The sequence below is a fragment of the Bos indicus x Bos taurus genome, chromosome 7 (genome assembly GCF_003369695.1).
Source record: "Bos indicus x Bos taurus breed Angus x Brahman F1 hybrid chromosome 7, Bos_hybrid_MaternalHap_v2.0, whole genome shotgun sequence".
Classification (NCBI taxonomy): Eukaryota; Metazoa; Chordata; class Mammalia; order Artiodactyla; family Bovidae; genus Bos; species Bos indicus x Bos taurus.
In genome coordinates, this window is record NC_040082.1 from 50,905,345 (window position 1) to 50,932,529 (window position 27,185).

The 27,185-nt window shown below is 43.2% G+C and overlaps 1 protein-coding gene across 2 annotated transcripts in view; it reads left to right on the forward strand.

Annotated features, from left to right (window-relative positions):
• Nucleotides 1-26,314, forward strand: part of HTR4 (5-hydroxytryptamine receptor 4) — a 196,430-nt gene extending 170,116 nt beyond the window's left edge. For both annotated transcript variants that reach the window (XM_027546023.1, XM_027546025.1), the window contains one exon: nt 25,367-26,314. In XM_027546023.1, the coding sequence (XP_027401824.1) occupies nt 25,367-25,451 (85 nt within the window). In that variant the 3' untranslated portion in view covers nt 25,452-26,314. The remainder of the gene's footprint in view (nt 1-25,366) is intronic.
• The last annotated feature ends 871 nt before the right edge of the window (nt 26,315-27,185 follow it).

Sequence of the window (27,185 nt, forward strand, 5' to 3'; positions counted from 1 at the left end):
TAACTTACTGTATGACTCTCCACATGTCCCTGCCTCTCTCTGCCTTCAGTTTTGCATATACAAATTGAGAAGCATTTCATGGTTAAGAGCTTGGGCTTTGTCATTAGATAGACATGGGTTTAGGTTCAGACTTCTCCAGTTACTGACTGTGCGTCACTTTGACATCACTGTTTCTTCTTAGTGGAGGGATAATCATAGCCCATCCTGTAGAGTGTTGTTGTGAGATTCAGTGGGTTAAAGCTCACAAACAGAGGAGCATAGTCCCTGGCATACACACTCACTGAAGTGTACCTGTTACTATTAGTGCTCTGATTCCATGACATTTGAAATTCTGAAGCTGCGTGTAGAGACATATGGCAAGGAAATTGAGAAACCAGGGGTGGGGAAGTGGTGAAAGTGGCAAGCAGTGGTTATTTCTCGCCAGGTGTCTAATCCAGAAAAGGGCAGGCTGTGAACACTATTCAGGGGAAGCTGGAGATGGTAAGATATTTGGTTACAGAATCAGAGAAGATTTATATGATGTGCGTAGGCAAGAAACAGAGTTGAGTTGATTCAGTGTCTTATTATGGAAAGCCTAAAATGTCTCTTCACTTTCTCCAGTTCATGAGTTTCCTAAGCAGTAGCTGCACTTTACCTTTTAAGATGGTAAAGGGACACAACTTTATTGAGCACCTAAGATATGTCAATACTACTTTGAGGCTTTACATGTATTATATCATTTAATTCTCAAAAATAGTATTGATTATATTGACTCTTTCTCAAGTTGCCAGCTAAGTTGCCTTGGGCAAGTTAATTCTCTGAGTCTCAGTTTCTTCATGAGTAAAATAGAAGTGTTAATGCTACCTGACTTATGAGGTTATATAATTTAAATTAAATTTGTATATGATAGCAATTATAATACCACCAGGCAGATAATTGGTATTTTATTATTATTTTCATTGTCATTTTATATAATAATCCATTTTATGGATAAGTGAAATGAGGCTGAGGGTGACTAAGTTTCTGAACCTAGGTTATACAAGTAATAAATGAGCAAAGCCAGGATACAAGTGTAGAGGTGTCTATCCTAAGAGTTCAGAGTTCACACTCTGTTTTTTTGCCTGTGTAGAAACAATGTCATCAAACTTTAAAGAGGCACTCCTTCCAAAATTAGAAGACGTTTTATAATATGTCTGGATATCTTGGTAGCCTGGATGGATAGTCTTTTAAATTGGTCTAGAGCCTTCGATAAAAGCTCAGACATTATCCGTGTTTTTAGAATACTTGGTGGAGATCACATAATTCAATTTCAGTTGAGTCTTTCTCAGTACTGAATGTCATTGAAGGATTATATTATTTCATTCCAGCCTTGGTCCCCTGAATTAGCATGGTAATCATTAGGATATGGTCTTCTTGTCAACCGGGTCCAAATGGGGGCCCATACGCCATTGCTTGATGATGAAATTCTTGGCCAGAACACAGAACCACCCCCCCCCCATACCCCATATTCATTCTCTGAAGCCTTATAGCAATCTCTCTTTATCATCCTCAGGAACTTGCCATGGAGAAGACTGTGAGTCATCCATTACTAAGGCTTTGTGAAAGGGAAGTCAAGCCAGGGATTCATAATTTCCAGCGAAAAGCCCCTGGATGACTGAGCCAAGGCACCATTTCTAGTGAACCTTTTGTACCAGCTGGCCAGAGAGTGGGCAGTTGGTCAAGGGGATGTGAGTCAATGGAAGGAACCAGGAAAGAGTGGTTTTATCAGGGTTACTCTTATTAGTGCATCTCCTCATCTCAATGCAGAGCCTTCCGGAAACATTGAGTTATAAAAGTAAAATGCCAAAGTCATTCCAGAATTCTGTCTCATCTAATAGAAGCCCTCTCAGTGGGGAGCAGTCTCTGTTTATTTTCTAATTTCCTGGCATTTATTTTCTATTTAAACCTTCCTTTGTAACTGATGGTTTCACTTGTGATAGCCTATATGAAAAAAAAAAAAAAAAGCATGAATTCTGATCCCACTGTGAGTCACCAGCTGGGTGACTTCTGGCAAGCCACTTCCCTTCTGGGTCCCAAATTTCTCATGAAACAGATTCCGTAGCCCACCTCACAGATACCAAACTTTATTTATTCACTGGGCAAAGGTTTTTGTGCTGCTGGAGGAGAGAGAAATAAGTCTATTTTTTGGGGGTGGGGGCATGGGCCTTTAATGGCTATAATATTAGTAGTCAGGGAAAGATACAGTTACAAAAACTAGAAAGCCAGGCAAAAAGTGATGTTTGGTGAGGTTAATTAAGACACAATATTCTATCTAAAATATATAGGAATGGACAACAAATGCAAAGTAGTATTATTATTACTAATCCAGTACTAAGTGCTAGCTAAGTTCTAGCAATGGGGGGAGAAAAAGAGCTTCAGGCTTGTTATGACACCCTCTGTGGCCCTGATCTCAGGGGCAAAGGTAAAAATGGAAGAGACCCTGTTGCTGCATTTTGTAGCTGTTTTTACCCTGCTGGTTTCCCTGAGTGTTGGTCACTCACCCAGCATGGATGGTTGATTAATCTTCTGGATGGATTCCAGACCCAGACACCTGTGCTAGAGGGGAACTGGGGAGCTGCTGTAGGACCCTAAGTGGGTATCTTGAGAGTATAACAAAGCATCATACTGTCAGGGACATCTGGAAAACCTAGCACTGATCACTATGCACTGGCAGGTTCTATCTTTCCCTTTTCCTCATCAGGTGGAAACTACACTGCATCAATTTTATTGTAGTTCTAACAGGGTATAATAAAACTCTTTTGAGAGTCTGACAAATTCTATAGCCTTTCCCTTAGAAATCTGGAAAGAATTTTGAATACATTTCCAAGAAGTTCACTTGTTCCTTGAAGTGAGAACCCAAGGTTAAAATAAAAATCGCCGCTTTGTTATAAGACTGTATTGGTGGATACGACAGTATTAACTTGATGAAGTCACAGACTCATCCTTATTGTCCTATTTCTAGCTATTGATGTATGTATCTCAAAGTCATAAATAGAGTCTTCAAGTGCCATTGTTGTCAATAGAACAATTCATTGTGAAGATCATATTTCTTTACATACTATTTTTCTGCCAAATAGTTCTATGGAAATGATCCCATAAATTGTTATAGATTTCCTATGAGCTAGACCAAAGAATATGTCATTGCCTTCATTTACAGACTCAAACACAAGGTCTAGAGAATTGAGCAAATGGTTGAGATCTTGGTTAATTGCTGAATCTAATCAGAAATCTTTCACTCAATAGAGATTTATGGCATGCCTACTCTGTGTCAGGCATTGTACACAGCATTGGGTCTGCTAAACCGAAGACTGTTTTCTTGTCCCCAAGACAAGATACAGGGAATTTGTTCAAATAGGGAAAAGCCTGTTCTTTTTGGAAATTGACTGGGATGAGTATAGTGTCCCTAACTCAGCGATAATATCTTACACTTTAACAGTATATGTGAAAGCAATTGGAGAAGGCAATGGCACCCCACTCCAGTACTCTTGCCTGGAAAATCCCATGGGCGGAGGAGCCTGTTAGGCTGCAGTCCATGGGGTCGCTAAGAGTCGGACATGACTGAGCGACTTCACTTTCACTTTTCACTTTCATGCATTGGAGAAGGAAATGGCAACCCACTCCAGTGTTCTTGCCTGGAGAATCCTAGGGACGGGGAAGCCTGGTAGGCTGCCATCTATGGGGTCACACAGAGTCGGACACAACTGAAGTGACTTAGCAGTGAAAGCAATAGAGTGTGGGTTAACACACTTTATGAAAGCCAATAAAAATAAATTAGAATCCTGATTTCAATGACTTAAGTACTTGAGTATTTGAGCATTAGTTTCCTTATCTGTAAAATTGAAATTATCTCTAGAGCAAAGGTCATCAAGTTATGGTGGGCCACGTCCAGCCATAGGCCTATTTCTGTGTAACTCTTAAGATAAGAATGATTTTACATTGGTAAAGGGGTGTGAAAACTCAACAATAACAAGAACTAAATAGACTTCCCTCTTAGAAAAAAACAAAAAGGAAGAATATGCAACAGAAATGGCATGTGGTCCCCAAACCTAAAATTCTTACATCAAGCCCTTTATAGAAAAAGTTTGCCAACTCCTGTTGAATCAGAATGCCTATGTTTGGATCCTGTGGCCTCTTTCCACCAGCTTAATCTTGAGCAGATCACCCAACTGACGTATCCAGTTTTTCTCATATGTGTCAGTTTGTTGTGGTTCAGTCGCTCAGCCATGTCCAACTCTTTGTGGCCCCATGGACTGCAGCATGCCAGGCTCCCCTGTCCTTCACCATCTCCCAGAGCTATATCAAACTCGTGTCCATCAAGTTGGTGATGCCATCCAACCATCTCATCCTCTGTCATCCCCTTCTCCTACTGCCCTCAATCTTTCCCAGCTTCAGGGTCTTTTCTTTTCTAATGAGTTGGCTCTTTGCATCAGGTGGCCAAAGTATTAGAGTTTCAGCTTTAGCATTAGGCTTTCCAGTGAATATTCAGGACTGATTTCCTTTAGGATGGACTGGTTTGATCTCCTTGTAGTCCAAGGAACTCTCAAGAATCCTCCAACACCACAGTTCAAAAGCATCAATTCTTTGGCACTCAGCCTTCTTTATGGTCCAACTCACACATTCATACATGACTACTGGAAAAACCATAACTTTGACTATACATGTGTCAATTAGAGATGATAATAAGTACCTATTTCACATGATGTAACATGTATAAAATGCTGACACTGGAGGCCAGTATATGGTAAACACTTAAGAAATGTTAGCTATTATTATTAACATCATTATTACCACCATCATCAATTTTTCAAAAGATTTTTGTAGGTATTAAATGAAATGGTGTCTATTAAATACCCACTAGGGTGCCCTTTCCAATAAGTCAACTCTTCGCATGAGGTGGCCAAATTACTGGAGTTTCAGCTTTAGCATCAGTCCTTCCAATGAACACCCAGGACTGATCTCCTTTAGAATGGACTGGTTGGATCTCCTTGCAGTCCAAGGGACTCTCAAGAGTCTTCTCCAATACCACAGTTCAAAAGCATCAATTCTTCAGCACTCAGCTTTCTTCACAGTCCAACTCTCACATCCATACATGACTACTGGAAAATCCATAGTCATGGCATCACCGACTTGATAGACGTGAGTTTGGGTGAACTCCGGGAGTTGGTGATGGACAGGGAGGCCTGGCGTGCTGCGATTCATGGGGTTGCAAAGAGTCAGACACGACTGAGTGACTGAACTGAACTGAACTGAACTGATAGACTGATCCTAAAGGAAACCAGTCCTGAATATTCATTGGAAGGACTGATGTTAAAGCTGAAACTCCAATACTTTGGCCACCTGATGTGAAGAGCTGACTCATTTGAAAAGACCCTGATGCTGGGAAAGATTGAAGGTGGGAGAAGAAGGGGACAACAGAGGATGAGATGGTTGGATGGCGTCACCGACTCAATAGGCATGAGTTTGAGTAAGCTCTGGGAGTTGGTGATGGACAAGGAGGCCTGGCGTGCTGCAATCCATGGAGTTGCAAAGAGTCAGACACAACTGAGTGACTGAACTGAACTGAACTGAGGGTGCCCTTTCATGATAGGCTCTCAGTAAATGTCAGCTAACTTTGTTATTATCATCATCAGCAGCAGCAGCAGTATTATAGTTTTCAAAGCTCTTTCACATACAACATCTCATTAAAATCTTCCAACAGCCCAGTGGTTGGTGCTGTGATCTTACTCTAATAAATGAGAAATGAAAGCGCAAAGAAATGAAAGGAGAGACACTGAGCCAGAAAGAGGCAAAATATGGAATCACGTTAGATTTTGTGTTCTGGACCAGTGCATCCTCTTTCCTCACCATGTTGCCTTTCCATCAAAACATCTGAGGGTCTGTTGTTTATTAGTTTTCTGCAAATGATATACTTTGAGTCTTGGGAGCCTGACAAGGCAGGCAAACATGACTGTGTTCTTCCCTGGCAGGGCTCAGCAGACAGGAAGCTGGGATAATTGGATTCCAGCCTTTCAATCTTAGGGCTGCATTTGTAACCAGCCAACTGCTGATGACCAAACCTAATGGAAAAAGCCCTGACCAAACAAACACAACCCCCCTGCAGGACCTGATTGTTAATGCTACAGAGAGTGAAATTCATCAACAGCAACCAGATCCCATCTAATAGTTCCTATCAAGGGCAGAGGTGGCTTCAGAATGTGCCAGAACTTAGCCTCCCACTAGGGACAAGCAGAGGTCCCTAGCACAGGGAAGAGTGAGGTAAGGAGCCAGGACATTTTTGACAGCAGGGCTGATGTAGTCACATCAGAACTATATTTTATGTGGCTTTGGCTAAACTTGATTTGAGCAAAGTGTGCCCTCAGAGTGATGTCACAGCAAGTTGTTAAGATCGTTAGTAGTGGAGCCTCAGAGTGAGTTAATGACTATAAAAATAGGTGATATTTCAAAGTTAGCTTATGGAAGGAGTGCCAGTCATTTCCAATCAGCTTTAGCTTAGAACAACTTCAGGTCAGATGTTTCTAAGGCAGTAGATTAAAAACACACACTGTTGTTGGGCAGTATGTAAAGTTGTGTTTCCTGATATTGTTACTGCAAAAATAATGAAAATTACCCTTAAGAAATTTCATCGTTGTCCCTGATGTATAGGGCAGAATATATAAAAGTACACTTTGTAGGGATTTGCCATGCTAGGGGAAGCTGTCTTTGGTTATGGCATTAAGCTTTGCTTAAAAACAGCCTTGAGACTTGGTCCTCAACTGTTGTCCAGGAGACATAAAGCCCTCAGTCTAAGGAAGAGGATGATATGACCTCCCTTCCCAGGGAGGATACTGCTGTGGGTCCCTACCTCGGGCCAGATACAGGCTTCTCCTCTGAGCTTATGGCAAATGACTTTAAGGTATTAACTCAGTATTTGTGGATAAGACCCTGTCTAGTAGCAAAGAATTCCTCCAAGCGTAACAGGGATTGAGCTAATCGGGAAAGCCAAGGTACTTAGTCACAGCAGGTGGCAGGAGCTATCCAGGTGTTCGAAGCACTCCCAGCCATTATCTAGGATGCCAGCTCTCTGTCTGACCTCTTCCCTCTATCTGCCACCAAACATTGTCTTTTGGGGTATGAGTTTATCTTACACCTGCTGTCAGGCCGTTGGCTAACCACCAACCAATCCCCAGCCTGTCACATCCATATCCAAACTGTAGCCAAGGCAGCCTGTACAGTGCTGTTTCCTGGCTTTGTGACCTGCCCCAGCTCTGTCCCAAGCTGCCAGGCCAAGGCTCTGCCTGGACCAAACATGTCTGAATTTAAGAAAGGTAAGGCTGATCAGTTAGCATGGTCTTCTACATGTCTTGTCTGGGCAAGGGAAGGGATGTGTGATTTCTTTTCTGCTCATACTTTCACAATACCAACCTCTTGGGTTCATGGTGGGTAAAAAGTAAAATGATGGATGTCAAAGGCTTTGTAAGATCATGGTCTACAGTACAAATGTAAGGGAAAATCGCTGTATATAAAAACATAGATTCAGCTGGGAGAAATCTTACATTAATACTCCAGCCAGTAAAAATTCAAACAGCCAGAGGTCACAGGAAAACTATTCAGCAAGGCTGCCATGGACAAGTGACAGGGAATAAGGTCTTTAAAACATTTTATAAAATTTATGAAAATCTAAATTTTTATTTTATACAAATATTTTAAATTTCATCTTAACATTTCTGCAATGTGTAATTTTAATCTCATCCCCCATGTTTAAGTATAGTGCAGCACAAAAAAAGTGTTTGTAAGGTTATATCTTCTTCTGAGATTTTTATAAGGAAAGTTTTTTTCCCCTAGAATTGCTCACTATTTCAGACATGTCTATAACTTACCTATACATTGCACTCCCAAAATTTGCTCATTGAACTCGTTAAGGGTTATATCCAAGAAAAACAATATTGTTACTCACATTTAAAAGGATGTAAGAGTAATTACAGTAATTAAAAGGAGTAAGAGTTATGTAAGAGTAATTAAATTTTTAATTAAGTAATTATTAAGGTCCTACATATATTTGTAGTATTAGTTATTTATAGTAGTTTGTATTATCCTATGTGTAATCTCAGCCCCACACAAATACTGGAAACTATTGAACTGTGGAAGCTCAGAGCCATGGAGTGTCTCAGCTCCTCTTGCACTCAGAAACATCCTGGCTCCTACTGTTTGAGTAGCCAAGAACTAATTGTCTGATTTCCAGGAAAGCATATCATACAAACAGACACTCAGATATTTAAATCTTCAGCTGATGGTTTATAGCTCACTGAAAGTTTCTGAGCTTCTTTCTTAAATTTTCATACCATATATGAGTTATTGAAATTGAAACTTTTCATAGAATCGACATAGTATTTGTTATGGCAACCCTTAGGAGAGCCTTGATTGTGAAGGATATTAAAAGCATGTCATCAGGCTAATGAAGGGCCAGAGAGAACCAATTGAAGGAAGAAAAAAGATGTGGGTCCATGTCACTGTGAAATCTTGTAGTTAATATTTGACTAGTGCAATACTGGAGAAGGAAATGTCAACCCACTCCAGTACTCTTGCCTGGAAAATTCCATGGATGGAGAGGAGCCTGGTAGGCTACAGTCCATGGGGTCGCAAAGAGTCGGACACAACTGAGCGACTTCACTTTCACTTTTCATTTTCATGCATTGGAGAAGGACATGGCAACCCACTCCAGTATTCTTGCCTGGAGAATCCCAGGGACAGAGGAGCCTGGTGGGCTGCCGTCTCTGGGGTCACAGAGAGTTGGACATGACTGAAGCGACTTAGCAGCAGCAGCAGCACAATACTGGCTAATAGTTCATGAGCACCATGCCAGGCACGATGAGCAATATGATCATGTCTCACCATAGCTAGCTGAGGGAGATACTGTTTTTATCTCTGTGGCAGATGAGGAAACCGTGGTATAGGGAGGTCTGAGGTTGTGAGGCTTCTAAGTAATGAAGTTGTGATTAGAATTCTGAACATTTGACTCTCAACCACCATTGTTTGGCTAATGGTCAATAAAGTAAACACCACTAGATGAATGAGTCATAGTTCATTCCCACAAGAGGCTTGTAATTTATCTGGAAACACGCTAAGTGTATATACAGCTGTATTTAACAAGACACAGTAAGGGCTATCACACAGGCAGTTTATATTGTTAAGTAAATTATAGAGGCAGAAAGGGCTATGTTTGTTTAAAAGAGGGAAAGGTGTTAGGAAGTGGTCTAGTTTCATTCTTTTACAAGCAGTTGACCAGTTTTCCCAGCACCACTTGTTAAAGACATTGTCTTTAATCCATTGTATATTCTTGCCTCCTTTGTCAAAGATAAGGTGTCCATATGTGCGTGGATTTATCTCTGGGCTTTCTATTTTGTTCCATTGATCTATATTTCTGTCTTTGTGCCAGTACCATACTGTCTTGATGACTGTGGCTTTGTAGTAGAGCCTGAAGTCAGGCAGGTTGATTCCTCCAGTTCCAGTCTTTTGGACTCTGTGGGAGAGGGAGAGGGTGAGATGATTTGGGAGAATGGCATTGAAATATGTATAATATCATATATGAAACGAGTCGCCAGTCCAGGTTCAATGCACGATACTGGATGCTTGGGGCTGGTGCACTGGGACGACCCAGAGGGATGGTATGGGGAGGGAGGAGGGAGGAGGGTTCAGGATGGGGAACACGTGTATGCCTGTGGTGGATTCATTTCTATATATGGCAGAACCAATCAATATTGTAAAGTTTAAAAATAAAATAAAATTAAAAAAATAAAAATAAAAAATAAAAGAGGGAAAGGGAATATCATGTTGAAATGGCCAGAGATGGCTGAAAGGAGGAAGTGGCCCTACCCAACAACATTTTCAAAGATTCCTCAGCACGGACATACCATAGGAAGTTAGCTAAAGAAGAGGGAAGAAGGGCAAAGAGGGTATGGTCTGTGCTTTTTCATCCTTATGATGAATTATTTTGGGCTTCCCTGATAGCTCAGTTGGTAAAGAATCCGCTTGTAATGCAGGAGACCCTGGTGCAGTTCCTGGGTCGGGAAGATCCGCTGGAGAAGGGTTAGGCTACCCACTCCAATATTCTTGGGCTCCCCTTGTGGCTCAGCTGGTAAAGAATTTGCCTGCAATGCGGGAGACCTGTTTTTGATCCCTGGGTTGGGAAGATCCCCTGGAGAAGGGAAAGGGAATTGTTTTAATCAGCTTGCCCTTAACAATTCTGACTCCAGGATCCCGGCTTTCCACCTGGTCTCTTGCCTCATGAAAAAGTGAAATTTGATGTCTTGTTGAGGGAAGAAGTGGGCAAAGCTAGGAGAGCCTTTTAGAACCTGGGGCCCTGAAGGTATGAAGGAATATTTGGATGGGGTTTCCTAATGCAGGGATTGGGGTAGCTCTGGGAAATATACGAAAGCCATGCATGGCTTTTCTTTCTTGGAATGGGACCCAGAGCTCAAGAGGAGCTTCATTCCTTGCCTGATCCAGAATCTACTGGGGGCTAGCTGGATGGGGATGGGGAATAGGTTGCTCTAGCCTTTAGAAGGGAGGCTCTGTGATCAAGATGCTCGCTTTAAATGTGTGTGGTTTTGTCAGAGGGCCTTGAGGTCAGATCAGGGTTTTCCCTCTTGTGGTTTTCCCCCCACAAAACCATTTTAACTTTACTCAACATTACACAACAATCAACATGACTTCCAGTGTTTTCTCAGTCTTCTCTTGGTTAAGTCTTTCTCCTTGAACTGTTTTCAAAGATCATAGAACCGAACCCCCCATCTCTCTTACTAACCAGATTATTTTGGTCACATTCAATCCTGCTTCCAAGCCTCAGGTTCCACATTAGGAAATGAGAGTTAATAGTGTCTACTTCACAAGGTTGGTTTGAGTATTATGTGCAACATTATATATGGGGATGTTGTATATGGGAATACTACATGGGATGATTCAGGTATGGAATACAGGACGAGGCCTGGCTAGTGATAAGGAAGAGGAAGGGGAAGGAAAAAGGGTGGCTTTCTGTACATAGCTTGGCCATAATACCATAACAGGTAATTTAGGGTACTGAGCCTTGCTTCTGCCTCAGATGCTAACTACCGGGTGCCCTCGGACAGGTAACTTTCCTCCCGGTGCCTGTTTTCTGACTTGGCTAATTAAGATAGAAACCTACAATGTAAACCTCCCAAGCATTTCTGTGACTCAAATGAGATTCTAGCTATTAAAGTGCTTTTCAGAGGTACAGCGTGGTATAACCGTGTTGTGCAATAATTATGCTCCCTTCCTTACCCTCCCCTAAAGGCACTTTGATTCTAGTAGAATGTTCACTTGGGCTAAGATCACCTGTACACTAACCTCTGCATTTTTTTTTCCCCCAACTTCTGTGGCTGTTTTCTGTTTCAACTAAAAGTGGCTGCTCCTCTGTCTCCAGCTTTTTCCTGCTCTTCTGCAATAGACCGGTTCCTGTATAGCTCTGAACGTACTCTGTAAGTCTGTCACTGTCTGTGTTGTGAGTATGCCTGCATCTGTTCATTCACTTCTTCCCACAAAAGGTCCTTGATTTTTCTTATTCTTCGGCCCTCTTTGGGCCACGTTGAGTCCAGTGGACACATCACATATCATGGAAATGTCACAGTTGTTGGCTGAAGCCTGTGCAGAGGTCCTTCTGGACGTTGATTGCTGTTGACCTGAAGGCCAAAGATTCATATGGTTCGAGAGCTTTATTTTATTTTCTATTATGTAATTTTAAATATTGTTTTGGGCTTCTTCCCTGTTCTGGGCGCACAGTCTTCTCAAGCCCTCTAGGAGATGAGCACTTGACCGAACTGAATTCCACCAGTGTTAACTGTGGTCCTCGGAGGCTTTTCCCAGGCCCCAGTTCATCCTGTGTCTGTCTCCTTGGCTGTAAGTGGTGAACTCCATCTTTCTCAAACAAATGATTGTGATTAAATTTTTTTTCTTTCAGTTTTTAAAAAGTCCTTTTGTTTTGAAATACTTTTGTATCTGTAGAAGAATAGTAGAGGGTCATCCCTGGTGGTCCAGTGGTTAAGAAACTGCGTTGCAATGCAGTAGCACGCATGCGTGCATGCTCAGTCATGTCCGACTCTTTGCAACCTCATGAACTGTAGCCTGCCAGGCTCCTCTGTCCATGGGATTTTTCAGGCAGGAATACTGGAGTGTAGGAGATGTGGGTTTGATCCCTGGCCACAGAACTGAGGCCCCACATGCTGCAGAGCAACTAAGGTCACGAACCACATCTAGAGAGTTTGTGTGCCACAGTGAAAGACCCTGCATGACGCAACCAAGATCCCGCATGGCACAACTAAGACCCACCACAGTCATAGAAATATGTTACTTAAAACGAATAGTGCAGTGATAGTACACGGTGTGCATATACACCTTGCGCGCAGCTTCCCCTCATGCTAACAGTTTATATAACCTTGGGACATTCATCAAAAGCTAGAAAATTAGCATTTATCCAATACAATTAAGTGAAACACAGACTTTATTTGGATTCCCCTAGTATCAAATCAGATTTTGAGTAACTTTGTTCAGTCATTATTGTGAATTTCCATCATTAAGTTATTTTACACTACTGTAATGGTCTTGAGGGATGTTTGAAATGTTTTCTTCTGGCCTGTATGGTCCCAGTTGGTTCTGCCGTGTTGATTTTTGTAGACATTCTTGTGTTTCTGTTCTCTCTGCACATGTTGCCTATCCTTGTTTCCTGTAATCAGTGTATCTACAGTAGCATCACATATTTCCCTTCTCATCCTGGTTTCCAGTCTTTGCTCTGCTGTGTGTAGAAGGGTGGAGCTTTCTAGAATTGTATGCAAACTTACATATTCTCTGAGTGAAAAATGAGGAAGACTGCAAGAAAAGTCCACACGTTTGGGACAGCTACTCTGATTATTCAGAGACCTTTGAAAAGAACAAACAAACCAAAGTTGTAGGTTTCTGGATAATTAAGGTCACTGGATACTGACCTTTGGATAAATGAAGTGAAGGCAATGGCACCCTATTCCAGTACTCTTGCCTGGAATATCCCATGGACGGAGGAGCCTGGAAGGCTGCAGTCCATGGGGTCGCTGAGGGTTGGACGACTGAGCGACTTCATTTTCACTTTCACGCATTGGAGAAGGAAATGGCAACCCACTCCAGTGTTCTTGCCTGGAGAATCCCAGGGATGGGGAAGCCTGGTGGGCTGCCATCTATGGGGTCGCACAGAATCGGACACGACTGAAGCGACTTAGCAGCAGCAGCTGTAAAAGATTCACAGGAACACATACATACAGATGTCTCCCTGATGGTTCATTTTCTCTTGATGCCTTAGGTTTTCCTGAATTAATGGCTAGCAGTGAAAAGTCCTGTCTCTACAACATATACTGTTGTTTTCTTTTCTCTCCATCCACATTCTTTCTTTGACTCCTTGAGACCTCCTGTATTAGTCTGCTCAGTCTGCCATAACAAAATATCATAGACCAGGTAACTTAAACACCAGACATTTATTTCTCACAATATTGGAAGCTGGGGAGTCCAAGATTCAGGTAAAGGCAACTTTGGTTCCCAGTGAGAATCCTCTCCCTATCTTAAAGACAGATGTCTTGTGACTCTCCTCACATGGCAGAGAGACAGAGACAGATGGTGTGGAGGTGGGGGATGGAGAGAGAGGACTCAGCTCTTTCTTCCTCTTCTTATAAGGGTACTAACCCCATCATGGATGCCCTACCCTCATGATCTCTTCTAAACCTAATTATCTCCCAGAGGTTCCACCTCCAAATACCATCATATTTGGGTTTAGACCTTTAACATATTAATTTTTGAAAAAATAAAAACATTCGGTTTATAATACCTTTCCATCCTGTACCAGCTGAGAGATATTCCTTTTTCAATCTTCAGACTCCTAGCTTCTTTGCCAGGGGGTTTCCATGGAGGTGACCCAACCCATGATGTGAGTTTTGTCTTTCTCAGTATCCTCCTCATGGAAGGATTGAATGACACAGTGCCCACAATCCCTGTATTCCATGTCTACAATGACTTCCCACATTCTACCATGTACAAATCTTACGCACCCTTCAAGATCCATTCAATGCCACCTCCTTCCAGAGCCTTCTACACCACCCATGAGCATTTATAATCTGTAGGAACATAAATTATCTGCTAATGTGAGGTGTCTGATTGGACATATGTCTGGCCTCCTGACATGAAATACCCACAGCCAGAAATACCCTCAGCCTGTTTTTTTCCAAAAGAGGAATGTGTGGAGGGGATTACATCTCCCCACTCCATCCTCTGGAAGATCTGGCGTAGTACGTGAAAGAATGGAAAGTGCCATCACTATTGCAGAGGTAATCTGAGTGGTGAACACACAGGGCTACTGCGAAGATCAGTGGGAGAACAGTTGCCAACATACTTTGTAATCAGTATAAATTCCAGGCAATGTGGAGGAGGATTGTCTCATTCTGTAATCCAGTCAGTAAACATTTCTGTATATTATATGATATTCTGCACTATATATTGTGAGCTATGTAGCAAGTATTAAAAAGAATAAGGCTGCAAGTACTAATAGCAAAAAGGGCTTGGGATTCTAGCATGCCTGGGTTTGAATCCTGGCTTTGCCATTGCTAGTTGAGTAACCTCTGGCAAATCTTAACCTCTCTGAGTTTCAGTGTTCTCATCTGTGAAATGGAAATATGTAAAATAACAGTGCTAACATCATAGACTCATTGTTAGTATTAAATGCAATAACATTTTAAAGTACTCAGTGCAGGGTCTGGTACAGAGGGCTGAAAGAATGATTCTTCTTTTAAAAAGATGCCGGCTCTGCCTTCCAGGAGTGTCAGGAGGCCAGACATATGTCCAATCAGATACCTCACATTAGCAGATAATTTGTGTTCCTACAGATAATAAATGCTCATGGGTGGTGTAGAAGGCTTCTGGAAGTAGGTGGTATTGAATGGATCTTAAAGACTGGGTAGAATTTGGAAGTCATTGTAGACATGGGATACAGGGACTGTGGGCATTGTGTCATTCAGAATACTTTGGCCTGTAAGTGCTAGAATTCCTAACTAAAATTAACTTAAAAAATAAGATTATCCATTTACATGATAAAAAGCTTGGTTTGGTAGAGTTTGGTATTTTAGGATTGGTTATTTCAGTGATTGAACAGCACTGTGAAGGACCCAGATGCTTTTCCTCTGCTCTTTTCAGCCTGTTAGTTTTCATTCTAAATGATACTTTTGTGGTCACAAACTAGCTGCAACAGTTCCAAACATTGCATCTTCCTCACATAATCATAACCAAGTGCTAGAAGACAAGGTAGACTCTTACTGTACTTGTCTGTTATTCAGGAGGAAACATTTTCCATCCCCCAAGCAATGGCACCCCACTCCAGCACTCTTGCCTGGAAAACCCCATGGACAGAGGAGCCTGGTAGGCTGCAGTCCATGGGGTCGCGAAGTCAGACACGACTGAGCAACTTCACTTTAACTTTTCACTTTCCTGCCTTGGAGAAGGAAATGGCAACCCACTCCAGTGTTCTTGCCTGGAGAATCCCAGGGACGGTGGAGCCTGGTTGGCTGCCGTCTATGGGGTCGCACAGAGTCGGACACGACTGAAGCGACTTAGCAGCAGCAGACCTTCAAGTCTTGTTAATCGGAAGACAATCACAGGCCAAGCCCTTAGCTGTAATGCACCTGGTATTTTTGCCTATACTCAGAGACAGGCTCTGTTAGAAAGAAAAAAGAATGTGTGAGACTTTGCTTTAAATAGCTCACAATGTTTACTACAGACTATAAACCCATTTATCCTTCCTGAAAAAAAAACAGGGAGATTTATTGAAAAGAGATGTCTCATGGGTCCCCAGAATAGCAAACTCACTGGCCTTCCTGGTGACAAATAAGGAACATGGGTGCTTTTAAGGATTAAGTTCCTCTTTCCATCTCTCTGAGACCATAATCTATTTCTATTTTTCACTGAATATCAGCTTTATTCTTTTCTCTTTCTAGATCACCTTTCTTTGCTTCTATGAACACATGAGTCAAACCTGGCTCCCCTAGGCAGCCCTTCCCATTCTCAGTTCAAGCACTAAGACCATGATATATCCACATTCCCCAGTCACATATTTCCTGGAGATAGAAGCAGAGTTAACTTTGGATTCTGCTATGACCTGGAGGTGGACTTTCCTATAGCTCAGATGGTAAAGAATCTGCCTGCAATGCAGGAGACCTAGGTTTGATCCCTGGGTCAGGAACGTCTCCTGAAAAGGAAATGGCAAGACTAACACATGACCAAGAGGTAGAGCCTCCTGACTAACACATGGCTAGGAGGTAGAGCCTCCTGCAGGGGTGGGGACTGGTCCTTAGATTATGGAAGAAATGGCTGGAGACCACGGCCACAGCTCTGTGCTGTGGTAAAGAAGCACGTGTAAGAAACCATGAGCCTGTGATAGCATGGAGTGGAGAGACCAAGAGAGGAACACAGTTAAAGGAAACATTTCCTGTTTTGGAGTAGTTATAAATTCCTGTGTAAAAACAAACAGCTGAATTATAGGTGTGGACTTTAATCCCGGCTCCACTGATAATCAAAGAGAGGACCTGAGGCCAGGGTCCCTTAGCAAGAATATCTGTGTTCTAATTACAGAAATAAGCTAGTGCAGAGGGGAACAACCAGGGAGCCAAGGGAGAATAGGAACCCTGGTCTGTGAGGAATCCTGAAGGACTTGGAGGTGTTTCTCCTAGAGAAGAAAAGTCTCAGCACAGGTGATTGAGAGCTCCATCATTAATGACATTGGAATCCCATTAGGTTTGCAGGCTAAATTCAGACCAGACACTCTTCTCAATCGGTGGGACCAGTGAGGGTGTCCTGCTCCCCGCTCTCTACAATGTCCTTTTCTCTCCTCCCACTTACTGCTCCTACGTGTTCTTATGACCTGTCTTATCTCTTCCTGAGGAACGAGCCTGCACACTGGTCTCAGTGTCCCCATTGTCCCAGGTATTTCCCGCAGTGCAGCCTGTATTCATTTCATTCTCCTTTACCGCAAGATTCAGCCCAACTTCCTTATCCCCAGTCATGGAGCCTCAACTTCCTCTAAGCCTCATCTCCCAGCAACCTCGTCCCTACCATGTAGGATGCTTTTAGAACAATCAGCATTCCACAAACTAAGGATGCCACTCTAAGCTCTTTCCTGCCTCCGCCCTTCACCTAGCCCATGCCAAACCTTGAAAGCCCTCATCGTGCCCATGTCCAGTGCACCACCAGTCCTGTGAGCCCTACCTTCAAGGCAGAACCTGAATCTGACTACTTCCCAACACCTCCACTGCTACCATCCCAAATCTCCGATCACTGATATCTCATCCAACCATCTCATCCTCTGTTGTCCCCTTCTCCTCCTGCCTTTAGTCTTTCCCTGCATTAGAGTCTTCTCAAATGAGTCAGTTCTTCCCATCAAGTAGCCAAAGTATTGGAGTTTCAGCTTCAGCATCAGTCCTTCCAATGAATATTCAGGACTGATTTCCTTTAGGATTGACTGGTTGGATCTCCTTTCAGTCCAAGGGACTCTTAAAAGTCTTCTCCAACACCACAGTTCAAAAGCATCAATTCTTTATAGGCGCTTAGCTTTCTTTATGGAGAAGGCAATGGCACCCCACTCCAGTACTCTTGCCTGGAAAATCCCATGGGCAGAGGAGCCTGGAAGGCTGCAGTCCATGGGGTCGCGAAGAGTCAGACATGACTGAGCGACTTAACTTTCACTTTTCACTTTTATGCATTGGAGAAGGAAATGGCAACCCACTCCAGTGTTCTTGCCTGGAGAATCCCAGGGACGGCAGAGCCTGGTGGGCTGCCATCTATAGGGTCGCACAGAGTTGGACACGACTGAAGTGACTTAGCAGCAGCAGCAGCTTTCTTTATAGTACAGTTCTCACATCTATACATGACTACTAGAAAAGCCATAGCTTTGTCTTGACAGACCTTTGTTGGCAAAGTAATGTCTCTGCTTTTTAATATGCTATCTAGGTTGGTCATAACTTTTCTTCCGAGGAGCAATAATCTTTTAATTTCATGGCAGTGATTTTGGAACCCCCCAAAATAAAGTTTCTCACTATTTCCATTGTTTCCCCATCTATTTGCCATGAAGTGATGGGACCAGATGTCTGACATCTCTAGACACCTTAAAAATCACCTGTGATATATATGTATAAAGACTCACTTTACTGGCACCTGGAACTAGCACAACATTTTAAATGAACTATACCACAATAAAAATTAAGAAATAGACTAAAAATAAAGAGTGCCAGTCCACACTGCCTACTCCCCCAACATAAGCATAACAACGATGTTAAACTGAAGTCAGCGTGTTGCTGTGCTCAGTTGTTCAGTCGTGTCAGACTCTGACATGTTACCCTAACATGTTACTCTAACAGCCCATGTTACCCCATGGGCTGTAACATGCCAGGTGCCTCTGTCCATGGAATTTTCCAGGCAAAAAAAAACTGGAGTGAGCTGCCATTTTCTACTCCAGGGGATCTTCCTGACCCTGGGATAAAACCTGTGTCTCCTGCATTGGCAGGTGGATTCTTTATCACCCGGGAAGCCCCTAAAATCAGCATGTGCATGTGTGCAAAGTTGCTTCAGTGTATACCATCTTACAAAACAGAAAAGAAAGAAAATCACCTGTAACAGGCAAAATAGTGTCCGAAGAGGCTCACATCCTAATCCTCAAAACCGATGAATCTATTACCTTAGATGGCTAAGGGACTTTGTGGATGTGATTAAGCTATGGTATCACTACCATAGTAGAGATTTTCCTGGATTATCTGGATGGGCCCTCTGTAATCATAAGCATCCTTATAAGGATCAGGGTCAGAGGAAGAGATGTGATGGTGGAAGCAGAGTTCAGAGCAGTGAGGCCACGGACCAGGGGATGAGGGCAGCCTCTAGATGCTGGAGAAGGTGAGGAATGGTGTTCTCTCCTGGGGTCTCCAGAAAGAGTGCAGCTCTACCCAGAACCTTGACTTTAGCCCACTGACTTCCATTTTGAACTTCTGACTTCCAGAACTGGAAGATAATAAATTAGCATTCTTTTGAGCCAGTAAGTTTATAGTAATTTATTATAGAATCAATGGGAAGCTGAGATAACTCCTGATTTGCCTCTGGCCCCCTCTGCAAGCCCACCTCTTCCCACTCTACACATCACAGCTAGAATAGTCTTCCAAATCATAAAGTCCTCATGAGCCCACTCTCGGTCCCTTGGCCAGCTTCCCACTGCTCTGAGGATGAGCAAAACGGCCTTTGGCAAGGTGAGCCTTGGGCCTTCACCCTCCTGCTAGACTGCTGAGCACCCTGTTCTGCGGTCACACCTGCCTCAGGACTGTGGTCCTCTACTCTTGCTGGCCCTTAGCCAACATCTTCCTCCTCTTTGCCTGTTTAACCCTTACCCATCTTTCAGCTCTCATCTCCCTCACCTCCTCAGTCATGCTACCCTGACACACTCACCTCGGCCCCATCCCCTATGACATGTTCTCACGGCACCACCAAGTACCTCTCATCCCTAACTCTTCTCAGGCTGGCCATTTTCCATCTCGCTGTGGGTCTCCCACACTGCCCTGCGAGCTCCTTGCGGACAGGGACTGTAGCTTTTCCTCACTGCCCTGTTACCTTCAGGGCATGACACAGTGGTAAGCACTCACAATATGTTTTTAAACAAATAAGTGGCCGAATGAATAAATACCTAAGAACTTTAAAATCTCATATTCCCCTGAACATCAAACAAGCACCCAGTATGAGATCTTTGTTTCCAGGTGATGGTGCTCTGGCTTCCATGAAACTTTGCCTTAGGGTTGAATCTCTTTAAACTCATGCACCTTGCATTTTTAATTAAATCATCTTCTCTCAAGTGCCCCCATGTGAGCACTGCCATGAGGGGGAGGGCCGCATGTGTAATAAAGTCTAATCATTTCCTTATAATACTAAGTTGGGCAGGCAGAGGGGGCTATTATCATGCAACTAATTATTGCATCCAGGCTGCTCTAAGTGCGATGCTAATTGCTCAGTGAATAAATTGTAGACTCAGGTAATTACCAAAACTAATGTAGCTTCAGTCATGTTTGAGTAAATTAATGCAGAGAGTGAAAGCAATCCAGCTTGAAGGGAGCTGCCTCCTGCCTTCCTGTTGCTTGGGAGACAGCAGTCGAGTTTTTTCATCTGGACTCAGAGCTGTCCAGGTACACTCACACATATGGGGTCTGCTCTCCACAACTCAGCTGCAAGATTGCAGCTCTTACATCAAACATATCTTACACCAAACTGAGCCGGAGACTTTTGTCACTCAGAACAACCTCTCTCTGGGGCTGTTTCTTTATCTGTAAATCCATCTTGAAGGTTTCCTTCAGCCCTATGATCAGTGACTAAGTGAACAAATATTTGATTAATTATTAAAGAATGGATTTCTGCAAATCAGCCATCAATTACTGGGTTCAGGTCTTACTTCTATCATCAAATAGCAACAGTTCTCATAAACACTTATGGAGTGCTTACCAGCTGACTGGCACTGTTCTAATAAGCATTTTATGTGTGTTATTTCACTGAATGCCCACAGTGACTCAGAACATTTTGAGTAAATCACAGAGCTAGTCAGTGCTAGAGGTAGGATTAAACTTAGGCATTTTGACTCAAAAGCCTATATTCCTAACTGTCTCATACATAACTACTTCTCTAACCCTAGGAGTGTCATATTTTTTGCACCTTGGTTTCCTTACCCGTGAAGATTTCTGCACCCACTACATGTCCAGCCTTTTGCGAAGGTCTTTACAGTTGTTGATTTTATCACAACAAAGCTGTGAGGTAGGTAGATCTAAGCTACTTGATCAGGTAACACACCTAGTAAATGGGAGAGTCGGGGTCTGAATGCTGTTTGGCAGCATCGTGTGCTTTCATGCACCCTCGTTAGAGAAATGCTGCCCAAAGCCAGTCACTGTCACCACATCAGGCGGACCTGAACTCACAAAGCAGTATGAATTCATAAGATAACTTACCATACCATCCCAAATCTGCTCAGGTTACTTATTTACTATCAAAGTGAAAATACCAAATTGAAAAGAGGTCTCATGAGATTTGGAGAAACCTCTGCACGTCAGACAACCATGTAAGACACACCACCCTCTGCTAGAGTCCTACTGAGGATACCTCAGACTGGCCTCTCCTTCCTGGGTGTACCACCCACGATGGTGACAGGACCATCCAAATGTTCTAACAGGAAACACGCCCATGTATAATAGGAGCTTTTGCCTTTCCACGGAACTCTGGAGCCTCCACTTGTTATTCCTAAACAACTCACTCATTAGCACACGAGAAACAGATACTCAGGAGAGACATGTTAAAGGCTGCTGTGGAGGTGTGCCTGATTCCATGGCAGCATATCTTTTTATATAAATACAAAAAGATGCCTCAAGCAGGACACCCTCTTCATGTGGACTTGATTGATTGCCAATGAGCAAGGCTATTGGCCATGAAAAGGGCAAAGGTTTGGGAATGTGTATTGAGGTTAAGAGTGTGGTTGTCATGGACACTGTGGCCTTAAATAAATTGCTTGACTTCTCTGAGTCAGTTTTCTCATCTGTAAAATATGTCCTAGTATAGTTTCTACTTGGGTTCCAAAGCCACTGTGGATGATGACTGCAGCCACAAAATTAAGAGACCCTTGCTCCTTGGAAGGAAAGCTATGACAAACCTAGATAGTGTTTTATAAAGCAGAGACATCATTTTGCCAATAAAGGTCTGAATAGTCAAAGCTATGATTTTTCCAGTTGTCATGTATACATGTGAGAGTTAGACGATAATGAAGGCTGAGTGCCAAAGAATTGATGCTTTCAAACTGCAGTGCTGGAGAAGATTCTTGAGGGTCCCTTGGACAGCAGGGAGATCAAACCTGTCAGTCCTAAAGGAAATCAACCCTGAATATTCATTGGACTGATGCTGAAGCTCCAATACTTTGGCCACCTGATGCGAGGAGCCAACTCATTGAAAAAGACCCTGCTGCTGGGAAAGATTGAAGGCAGGAGGAGAAGGGGACGACAAAGGATGAGATGGTTAGATAGCATCACCGACTCAGTGGATGTGAATTTGAGCGAAAAGGTGGGCATCTGACTGTGATCTTGGTCAGGCTCTGCCACTCACTTACCACAATGCTCATTACTCACTCGGATGCACAAAGTTTCACTTTTTTCTCCATATAATGTTGGTCTTATTGCCTACCTTGCCTGGCCTGAAAAGCTACTTATGAGGTCATGGGTGGGAAAATCAATTAGTGCTGCTTTGGTGCCCATGCTTGCCAAATGAGAGCTTGTGTTTCTGATAAGGGAGAAAGAACAAGATCTGGGAGCCTTCAATATCTTGAGTTCTTTTAAGTTTTGCCTGTAAAGGAAATAAAGGAGGAAAATATTTTTAAGCCTAAATTATATATGCTGTGCATATATAATTATTGTCATTATTATATACTCACATCTAAATGAGATATTGAGGAAAAGAAGTAAATAGAATAATTTAGCTTCAATATTTTGAGATTTTGTTTTGTGTCAGACTCTGTGCTCCTGTTTTTCATGCATGATGTAATTTGGTCCATACACCAGGACTGTGAGGTGTCTCTGTCACTCTGTCACACTGGAGGAAAATGAGGCATAGTGACATTGAACAACTTGCTAAATATCACAAAGCTGGTAAGTGGTAGAGCCTGGTTTGGGAAAAGGTCTGCTAACTCAAGTCACAGGTTTTATCACTGTGCTGCATAACACAGCCTCTAGTTGGTGAGACAAGGCCAGGGAAACACCAGCACACATACAGAGTCTGAGAACAGTTGTAGAGGCTGGATCTTCTGGTAGAATTAAGTATAATAGCAAACTACTCTCTCACTCAGACTATTGCTGTAACCCCCTGAATCCCTGTGCTCATGGTCAACTCCATTCCATCTATACTCTCCATAAAGCAACCAGAGAGAGCCAGCTAAGAAGTCATTCAGATTATGTCAGGGCACTGCTCAAACCTCTCACATGTAGTAAAAGTCAAAGCTTTGCAGGAATCTGCAAGCCCTGGCCCTCCCACCTCCACTCTGGCCCCAGCTACCTCACTGACTTCAACTCTCAACTCCTTCCACTCTTCCCCTCACTCTTTCTGCCTTGGTACCCAGCATTTTTGCTTTTCTTCAGACCTTCCAGACAGAATCTAACCTCAGGACCTTTGAACCTGCTGTTCTCTCTACCTGGAATGTTTTTCTCCCTGATATGCACCTGTCTCCATTCTTCATTATATTTCATAGAATTTAGTCAGAAGACAGAAACCACACCAGCTATTTAAACAATATTTTAATAGGTAGCAACTGTAAGAAGCAACTGCTCCCTCTAGGGCTGAGAGAACAAAAGGAGTAACCACCTCCCCCCCCCCCAAAAAAAAAAAACAATGTAGAAACTTACATCCCACAGAGCAGAAACTTGGACCTCTGAGGAAAAGGAGGCGCTATCTCTGAGGGGCTGTTATGAAGCTGGTTATGTAAGAGTTGGAAAGACTAAACAAGACTTTCTGCTGCTGCTACAAGGCAGCGCTGCTGCTGAGGAAGCATGGGTGGGTGATGCTCACGAGAAGCAGGAGTGGGTAGGAAGCTCACAGGAGGAGTGAGGCTCTTCTCTTCCATCCAGGCCTCCAGCCCTCTGCTGGAGGAGCATGGGAGGAGCCAGCTCACAAGCCAGCATTTGATTTGCAGAACCACAAAGCCAAGCTTAGAAGAGTGGTGTTGAGGCGGAGAGATTAGGACTCTATAGCTGGAATGCTGACCACCCTAAAGCCTGTACTCACATATCTCACTGGGACCTGTCCTGGCCACCCTCATGAAGACTGTGTGGTCCAACCCTCTCTATAACTCTTTCCACTTCGTTTTTCTCCTCAGCACTCACCTAGCAGGTGCTTGTGGCTCTTCAGGTCACAGCTCTGCTGCTCACCTCTCCGTTAGCGCCATCTGCAGTGACAGTTCTGTCACCGAGCAGACTCATGCCCTTCATCTTGTGTTCCTCAGCTAACACCTGCTTCTGTCCAGCTAGGAGGACATTTTACTCTAGATCAGGGCACCATGGACATTTTGGGCCAGTTAATTCTTTGTTGTGGGAGTAGATTCTGTGCACCGAACAATATTTAGCAGCATTTTTGATCTCTACCCACTAGATACCATTAGCATCACCCCTGCCATGACAAGCAAAAGTGCCTCCAGATTGTTTCTGTTGAGACTCAATATTCTAAATTTATAGCTGGTCCATGACTTGTGTGTGAGCCAGTTAAGCACATGGGTGCTGGCATCAAATAGACCATGTCTGATAGGTTATATCTTTACATATTACTTGTACTCCTTTGGGCAAGTCACTGAGGCTACGTGTAATTTGGCTTAAATGAAAAATAGAGATAATCTTATTTCATGGGGTTGTTGTGCAGATTATATAGAGTGGAGAGAGTTTATTATGGTACCTGCTATATACCAACCAGTCAACACAAGTCAACAATAAATTAATATAATTCAAAGGAAAGCATCAGTATAAATCTTGAGAAACCACCACCAAGTTGGTTGTCAACATATGATGCCAAGTAACTTGTGTGTGTTTATTGAATGGACTTGACACTGGCTGTGAGAATGAGAGGTAATAGTCCTTCTAAACTGTAGAAATGTCAAAAAGAATCACTGCCAGATGCTGTAAACTGGATTACTGATGACAAGACCTACTTGTGATTGAGACTGATTTAAATGCAATTAACATATTGAGTGCAAGTGTGTGATACTGCAGAAAAATAATAAACACTTGTAAAATAGTAAAGTTCACTCTGATGCTTGCAGTCAACTTGCTGTTGGATCCATCTAATTGAGTTACTGTCCCCAATGTCACCAGAAGAAATCCAACTAAAAAGTATAGGTACATTGTCTTTCAGGCTCTGAGTGGTTTATGAATCTCAGTTCAGAACTTGGGTATTGCTGAACCCAGAACCACCCCTGCTAAGCTGTTTATAATAGACACTGCTTGAAGTGGCACATAGGGTCCATTTTGATGAGTAACACGAGAACTCTAGGTTTTGTTGCAGGGAAAGAAATCTGAGTACCAATGCCAGTTCTACCCTCACTCTATATAACCCTGGATCTGTCCTTTCCTCTGGGACTTCAGTTAAAAGGAGCAGTTCAGATGCTCTTCCCTCTTGCTGAAGTGCCAGCCCTTGCCCAGCCCTCGCCAAGCTCTCAGAAGCGTGCAGGGAAAGGACATCAAGAGTGATGGGAATGCTCTCTTTGGTACACTTGAAGAATGCCTGTCAGATTCTCAAGCCTTCTTTTTTTCCTCCTTAGGTACACAGTTCTGCACAGTGGACACCAGGAACTCGAGAAACTGCCCATACACAATGACCCGGAATCCCTGGAATCATGCTTCTGATTGAGGACATGGCTCACAACTAAGCCATTCATTCCCATTCATGTCTGCATGAACAGGACACCCTGGCATTTCTCCTGATCCTCATCACCACCTGTGAGGCATGGGGCCATGGGGCCGAGGGCCCAGGGAAGGCATGTGGGTGACCGGGTTGGATGGGACCCAAGGGCCGAGCATGGAGGACCTCAGAGCTGAGAAGAGGCTTCAGGTGCCATCAGATGCGGGCTCCCAGCCAACACAGAAGCGGCATCCTCCATTGCATCCTGGAGGCTGGTCAGGCTCTGCTTGTAAACCTCCAGGGACAGGAGCTCACTCCCTCCTAACACAGCTCCTTCTATTGCGGAGAAGATTTAGTTATAAGGAAGCTCTTTCCTTTGTTGGGACACAAATTTGTCTCTGTTGTAGCTTGCATCTGGGACCAAGCAATTGGCCCCCTTCTTCCACTGAGAGCTCTTAAATATTGGAAGACCATGATCTGCCACCTTTTAAAGTCTTCTCTTTGAACTCAACAATTCCATTCTGGCCGTCTTCTTCTGGATGTGCATTGGTGGGTGAATTAATCAAGGCTCTCACAAAGGAAGTAGGTTGATGTTGGTGCCAAGATGTCTGTCCAGAAGCACTGAATTTTCTTAAGTGAAGCATCAGTGTTTATTGGTTCATAGACATGAACATTTTTCTTTCTTTTTTTTTTCCTTGGGGATACACTTTGGAAACTGTGCCTAGGTTTTGGTTTGAATCCATTGTCAAAAGGCCTCTTTACAGCTGGTCTAATGTGTGTATGTATATGTGTGTGTGTTTAAAGATATTTTCTCATTGGCAGACTTGCTGTGAAGTCATTGGAAATAAATCTTGATTCACTCCCCTTCCATGACAGTGGGAAAAGGACTTACACCTTTACCAAGAATGTTGACTGAGAATTGTCCTACAATTCGGATTTTGGGAGGGAAACTCAGTTGCTCCTATAAGCCCCTCTTAGGGGCTTACTTTCTTGGGAAACTTCATTGGCCTCCTTCCCATGAAGTTCCTGGGCTACCATTTTCTACATCTTTTTAGGTATCCTATTTCCTCCAAGCTCCTAAGGAGATGCTTCCCTGATGTCAAAGCCAACACCAAACGACTTTACGTTGGGCTGAATTATCCCCTCAGCTGGAGGCTCTGTGGTTTTTCAGTTGCTTCTCTTTTGGTTGCTGATAAAAACCCCACTGAGAGTGTTCACTGCTGGTCCTTATGGGGATGCCTAGGGAAGGGGCAACGTGGCGGGTAGTTGGGAGTGTATAGAATGCGAACTACAAGATAAAGAAGCGCCAGAAGTTCCTAACCTCACCAGTTCTCCTTGCCCTTTTACTTGTCTGTTGTCCCCACTTTCCTTCCTAAGTGATCCCAGAAGCCACAGTTGCCTCCTTATCAGCCGTTTCATCCACAAGGGAAGGACCCATCAGATTGGGGGAGGGTGGTCAGATGCAACATAAGACCTGGGTGAACTACACCCTGGTTTTAGCACCCAAAGCCCCACATTCTAGGAAACTTTTCAATCTCACATAAACTAGGCTGAACGGTCACCCCGTTGATGGGAACCTCCCTGTGCTGAGGGTTAATATGCCTCCTCAGAATTGCACGTCCTTTATTTTCACTTTTTCATGGAAAAGGCAGAAATAAGTGAATTTGGGAGTCCAGACTTTTCCACATGCTATCTAAATGTGGTCTTTGTTCTCCTCAAAGGATAAAGGACTTCTTAGG